This window comes from Chinchilla lanigera, unplaced genomic scaffold (genome assembly GCF_000276665.1).
Source record: "Chinchilla lanigera isolate Chin_1 unplaced genomic scaffold, ChiLan1.0 scaffold00033, whole genome shotgun sequence".
Taxonomy (NCBI): domain Eukaryota; kingdom Metazoa; phylum Chordata; class Mammalia; order Rodentia; family Chinchillidae; genus Chinchilla; species Chinchilla lanigera.
Window position 1 is genome coordinate 17,409,500 of NW_004955434.1, and position 5,585 is coordinate 17,415,084.

The 5,585-nt window shown below is 47.5% G+C and overlaps 1 protein-coding gene and 1 long non-coding RNA gene across 7 annotated transcripts in view; one reads left to right on the top strand and one right to left on the bottom strand.

The window, feature by feature from the left end:
• Positions 1 to 5,585, bottom strand: part of Nfib (nuclear factor I/B) — a 411,316-nt gene that overhangs the window by 217,312 nt on the left and 188,419 nt on the right. Inside the window, exon 1 of one of the 6 annotated variants that reach the window (XM_005388694.2) lies at positions 5,322 to 5,582. The exons of the other annotated variants lie outside the window; for them this stretch is intronic. Coding sequence (XP_005388751.1) covers positions 5,322 to 5,324 — 3 coding nt within the window. The 5' untranslated portion in view covers positions 5,325 to 5,582. Of the gene's footprint in view, positions 1 to 5,321; positions 5,583 to 5,585 lie in introns of those variants that run through there. 6 annotated transcript variants of the gene reach the window in all.
• Positions 7 to 5,585, top strand: part of LOC102015660 — a 38,234-nt gene continuing 32,655 nt past the window's right edge. Inside the window, exons 1-2 of the long non-coding RNA XR_001234795.1 lie at positions 7 to 119; positions 765 to 919. This is a non-coding gene — a long non-coding RNA (uncharacterized LOC102015660). The remainder of the gene's footprint in view (positions 120 to 764; positions 920 to 5,585) is intronic.

The window sequence follows — 5,585 nt, forward strand, 5'->3', positions numbered from 1 at the left end:
CCGCTCCTCCCCCGCCCGGCCTGCGCCGTCCGGCCGCGATCGCTTCCTTTGTGCCCGCCACCTCGTCGTTTTGAAAAGCTGGGATAAAGTTGACAGTCTTTAGAGATGAAAGAAACGAGGTGACAGTTGGGGTTAATCCAAATAAATACTCATTTCTTTCTCATAAATTTTAGGCAACCTCATCCGGGACTCAAACACGCCTGCAAACCCGAAGCATCACTCTGCGTTGCACGTTAGGCTGCACCCCTGTGCTCGCTCCCCAGAGTCCGTGGGGAGGGGGCGGGGACGCCGCACTGATAATACCAGCTTTAACTACTGGAGTTTCCCTTTGAACAAATATTCAATTTAACTGGAGTTAATTTACCATAAAAGACATTCCCTTTGGCACGAATGCGCTCCTGTCCTTGAACACACCTCTTTGAACGCCTGGACTCTTAGAGGAGCCATTCTTTGGGGTCTCTTTAAAAATCCTCTGTCCCCTTCTCCCCCCTCTCTGCTCTGTCCCCCTTCTCTCTCTCCCTTCTCTTCTTCTCTCTCTTCTCTCTCCATCTCTCCCTCCTCCCCACTCCTCCCTCCCCTCTCGTCTGCCCCCTCCCCACCACACCACCCCAGTGAAATCCTGGCACCCAGAAGAGCACTCTCTCCAGCCAGAGCCCAGAACCCGCCGCCGCCGTGCCCTGGCAAAGGGGCCTAGCGCTGAGCTCCGGGCAAGTGTCTCCAGACAGTGCTCCCCTCCTCCCCTTACTGCTTTCCTCTCCCTACAGAAACCATCTCCTTTTGCCAACAACACTAGGTTGTCTCCAAAAGTTTCTCACAAGCTTAAAAAAGGAACAAAAATGAGAAATTGACAACCATTACCCGGAAGAATTCGCAAAAGCTGCAAGCAACACCAGGCGCAAAGAAGCAGCGTCAGACCCAGGTAAGACCCCAGACAAGTGAAGGCTCCTGGGGCCTCTGCGGCCCATGCCCTCGGGTTCAGATCTCCCGGAGGTGCCCCAGGGTTGTCCAGTGCTTATGACTGGGTACACTTTGTTGACCACGGAAGATACTTGGTACTTTTGGGTTCTCACTGGTTTCCAAGAGAAAGGAAAAGGAAGGCGTAGTGGCGAGACAAGGAAGACCTAAAGGAGGAGGGATGCGCACAGCCCTCCCCGAAGGGGGCCCGGTAGGGATGGCTCTGACTCCCAGGTCTGGGAGCCAGGGCCTGCGTGGCCGACCCCACCCAGCGCCGTCCTGTCCAGCCACTGCCAAGGTCACCACCGTGGGTCTCCCCAGGAAGAACCAGTCTTCGGTAATTGAGGGCTTGGTGAATTTGGGTACGTGGAACATCTGACTGCTCTGTTTTCTCTAAGTTCCTGTCAGCCACCTTTGATTGGAGAAATAATAATCTTCTGAATTCCAAAGAGTAGAGAAGAGGAAGCAGGAAGGACCATGAGTTCTGTTCACTTTCCCTTCCTTCCAGCATGCCTGTGCTGCAGTGGGAGGAGTGGTTTCAAAGTTTCTGAAAAGTGTCTGATACTGCCAAAAAGGGCCAAGCACTCAGAGTCTGGGATTGATCTCTTCCGAACTCCGCCTGCCTCCTATCTGATGGAAAGGGGTAAAGCAGCGGTGTGACAGGCCACTTACAGTCACCCCAGCCCTGGCTGAGGAGGTGGAAGGAAGTGAACGGCCCCCTCAGCAGCTGGAAAATCGGATCTGTCGGTATTCCTAACGATCTCCCTATTTTACCCACTCTCTGCCACCTTGGAAGGGGGAGAGTTCCTTTTCTGACAAAAAGGGTTTCTTCAGTTCTAAAACAAATGCAGTGCTTCAGGTGACTGAAAGTTTCAAAAGTCGGTTGTGTATTTAAAAATAAACCTTGTTGCCCAGTTTGCGCCTTTCACTGACCTCTAGAGAGGAGTGAGTTTGCTTCCTCAAGTGCCTGCTAGCACTGCTTTTCTTTCACCCTTCTCAGAGAAACTGCAGGGACAGGTTGCGCAGCCTGGGCAGTTCCACGAGGGTTTCCTGGAGCTTTTTTTAAAAAAAAAGATGCAGTGTTCAATACACCCAGTGCCTTTTTTATTCTTCAGCTCTTGCCTGTGATCTGCAGGGAGGCTTAATTTCACACACCCTGGCTGCATCGTCAATATCAGTATTTAAAAACTGAATACAAAAGAGACAGATGACCCCCTGACCCCAGGAAACAGGCCTGCAAAACTGCAAGTATCCCCTGCACCCTACCCAGGGAGCTTCCTTCCACATCAACCTCCCTGCAACAAATAAATAAAAATCTAAAAATAATTTTAAAAATCACATATATGTAGCCTGGAAAACACAAATGAATATACACAAAGAGCAACACCAAAATCCACTCAAAAATACATACATAAACAAGCAACAAGTACTGAAATTGCCTGAACTTGCTGGGAATTGCAAAACCATACCCGGCTCTCCGAGCCCTTAAAAATACTACTGTCAAATTAGGGTAGCAGTGTTTCCCCACTGGAGAATTCACAGCCGGGTAGTTTCCCCACCCCCCTTGCCAGCCCTTCGCCTTTCACTGAAATGAATAAATAACCTTGGACTTTTTTCCCTCCTCTGGGAGCTGTTTGGTCTCCCCCGACGACAAAACCAAATGAGAGAAATGACGCCGTTAATAATGTCACTGCAGAAATGCCTATACTCAAGTATTTTTTTTTTTAATCCCACTAAATGTGTATGTCTACATTTACAAGCAGCAAGTCTGAATCTGAACGCCAGCAGGGCCAGATTCCTCCATTAAGCTTAGCCGTTTTCACCTCTCTACAGAGATAAACCTAGCTCCTCCACAAAGATCCCCAATTTTGGAAAACATGTGCTCCCTAATTACAAAGTCAGCAGCTGGCCTGTAACTTCTGCTTGGTTTAAACTTTGCAAATCACAGTAGTAAGTTGCCTGGCTTTATTCACAGTACTACAAAGGTTTCGCACACTCACTCAGGCAGGGTGCTCTCTGCTGATGCTGAGAGCTGCAGTTACAGTACTGCCCTTTTCAGAACAGCTACCCTTTAAGACTGTGCACCATCTTATCTCTGTATGTAAAATGGATTTTGCTACCCATTCACACATGCTTTGTGACATGCGAAAATGATCAGTTTTAAGGAGACATTTAGAAAGCTCTGTCCAAAAGGGCCAAGTGGCCCTCATATTCTGTACTTAGTACACCAAATGGACTGTAGACAGCTTAGACTTTCTGTCCCCTTCTCCCCAGTCTTCCTTTGAAAACTGCTATTCTACCTCAAAATAAAAACAATATAGAGCGCAACATCAGAATTGTGCCTTTGCATTAAAGTTTAAGAAACAACTGCACAATTACAAAGAAAAAGCACAGTTGGGCCTAAACAAAATACATGTTCCGGAAGCTTATCTCTGAATGTATCTGAAACATTTTAACAGTACAACACGCTAATAAATTTCAAAGCAATAATGTCAAACTGTGTTGATGCCACAAACTCCAAAAGCAAAGTTACAGATGTTTGTGATATCACATGCACTCAAAATTATGCTGCTGCTATGTCTGACCATATTAAAATTAAATGGGTGCCTCTGTCTGTTAAAGAATAAAAGGAATTTATTTTGGACATCAAACAATGAATCTGTCACCATTCATTGTAGGAAACACTCAGCTAATCAATTTCCTATTAAAATAGCTTTCAACAATACTCAGATTTAAAATTCATCAGGGCCAGTAAAAACCTTTTCCCAGTGCACAAGAATGCAGACTCAACCACGGAGGATAATTACTGTTCTAATACTTTTATTGCTCAAGCACTTTTTGCTGTGCTCCCATCACTAGGCAGGGTTCTGCAGTATATTGTATCAGTGAGTTAGAGCGCTTGACCTCTGCCCACATATGATTTAATAGGGACTTTTCAGCGCTGGAGCTTTCTCCGTCTCTCATACCATTAAATGAAAACATCAAACCTCAGATGTAAAACTGGAAACCACAACGTTTTGTGTTTCACAACTCTTTGCAGTTTTTACTTAGGCTGCTTAAAGGTCAGCTTCCCGGCCCCACGGTGCTCTTCCCCATGCAGTACTGCTCTGGAAAGACTCACTACTTGTGCTTCGATTCAGTCTGGAACTCCTCAGCCACAAACACACATGCACCCTGCTTATTTATACGTGCATTCTTTTCTAAGCACATAAGCATGCATGTACGATTTTCTGGACTTACTCCACGTTAGGGCTGATTTAAATGTCTGTTCAAGTACGGGTTCAAAAGTTAACTTTTTCCTGCCTGTTGGAAGTTAAAAGTGACCAAGGATGGTGCTATAGGATCTGTTCAAAGAAAGTCGGAGTTAATCTTGTGTATTTTGGCGCCTTTTCCCTGCCAGCTACTGTACTGGGCGTGGGGGTGGGGTGGGGATCTTGTCTGTCCCTCTCAAGTTCAATGGCAGTCCGGGCAACCTGGAGAAGATGGCCATGTTCACAGCCCTGATAACAATTCCAATCACGCCACTTCGGCATCTCGTGTCAAAGTCGAAGCTGGCTTCCCCGCCCCCTTCAACCTGAAAGCTGCCAACTCCCCACACACTGCATTCAACCACAACTTAATGGATGGGGTACTGCGCATTAAAATGTGTCCCAGACGTACCGGCGAAGAGCACAAGGGGAAAGGCGGACACACAGACCCACACACACAGAGTTGGGGGGGCCGGAGCAAAAACAGCGGGGTGGCAATGAAAAGTATTAACAGGAGCTGGAAGAAATCCATCATAATCTTTTTTTAAGAAGGGGGGCCTCAGGATCCAGCGGGGAAACTTACGGGATGGGGACGGGTGGGTGAGAGCACTAAACTTTAGAAGGAACACCGGTTTTTAAAAACGCCAACATTCCAGTCGGTAATTCTCACTTTTAAACTATAAATTTTTAAGTGCGAATATGCAACAAAGCTGAACTTTAAAGTGAAGAAAAGAATGCTTCCAGAAAGGGAATGAACTACAAGGTGCAACTAAAGTATTATTTGTATTGTAATTTTTTCCACCACTGAGGGGACGGGAGAAAGGAAGGAGTCCAGCCGGAAAAGTGCTAGATGGCACGGTGTTTAGATTCACAAGGTTATTCGCCGATTCCCGCCATAAAAGCGTGTCACATGTACTAGCGTTGCCAACATTTAAAAATACACGTTTGCATGAGTCCTGCAAATCCAGCACCGTGGCTCAACCTGTAAAGCAGAAATGACACTTCGGAAAGGGGTAAAACAGCCACTTTACAACGCACGAACAGGAAATGAAAGCCATCCCCGGGGCTGAGAAGGACGCACAGACAAGCAAATAAACCCATGGTTTCAAAGCCACGTACCATCGCACTGTACGGCCCTACATAAAAGAGCTCTGGAGTCTGCTAACAACCCCGGGCCGCTGACTTCACGTGTCTCGGGCACAGATTTGTGGATTTTTCGCAGGGGCTGTTTTGGCCGCTTTTTGTGTTTTTAAGCGATCCGAGAGCAGTCCTAGATTGTGTACAAGTGCTGTTTCTGCACTGCCACACTTCCCGGCCCAGGCAGCGGCGCGGGTGGCAGGCGCGTCCGCCCCGGGCACCCCGCGCCCGGCTCCCGGCTCTCTG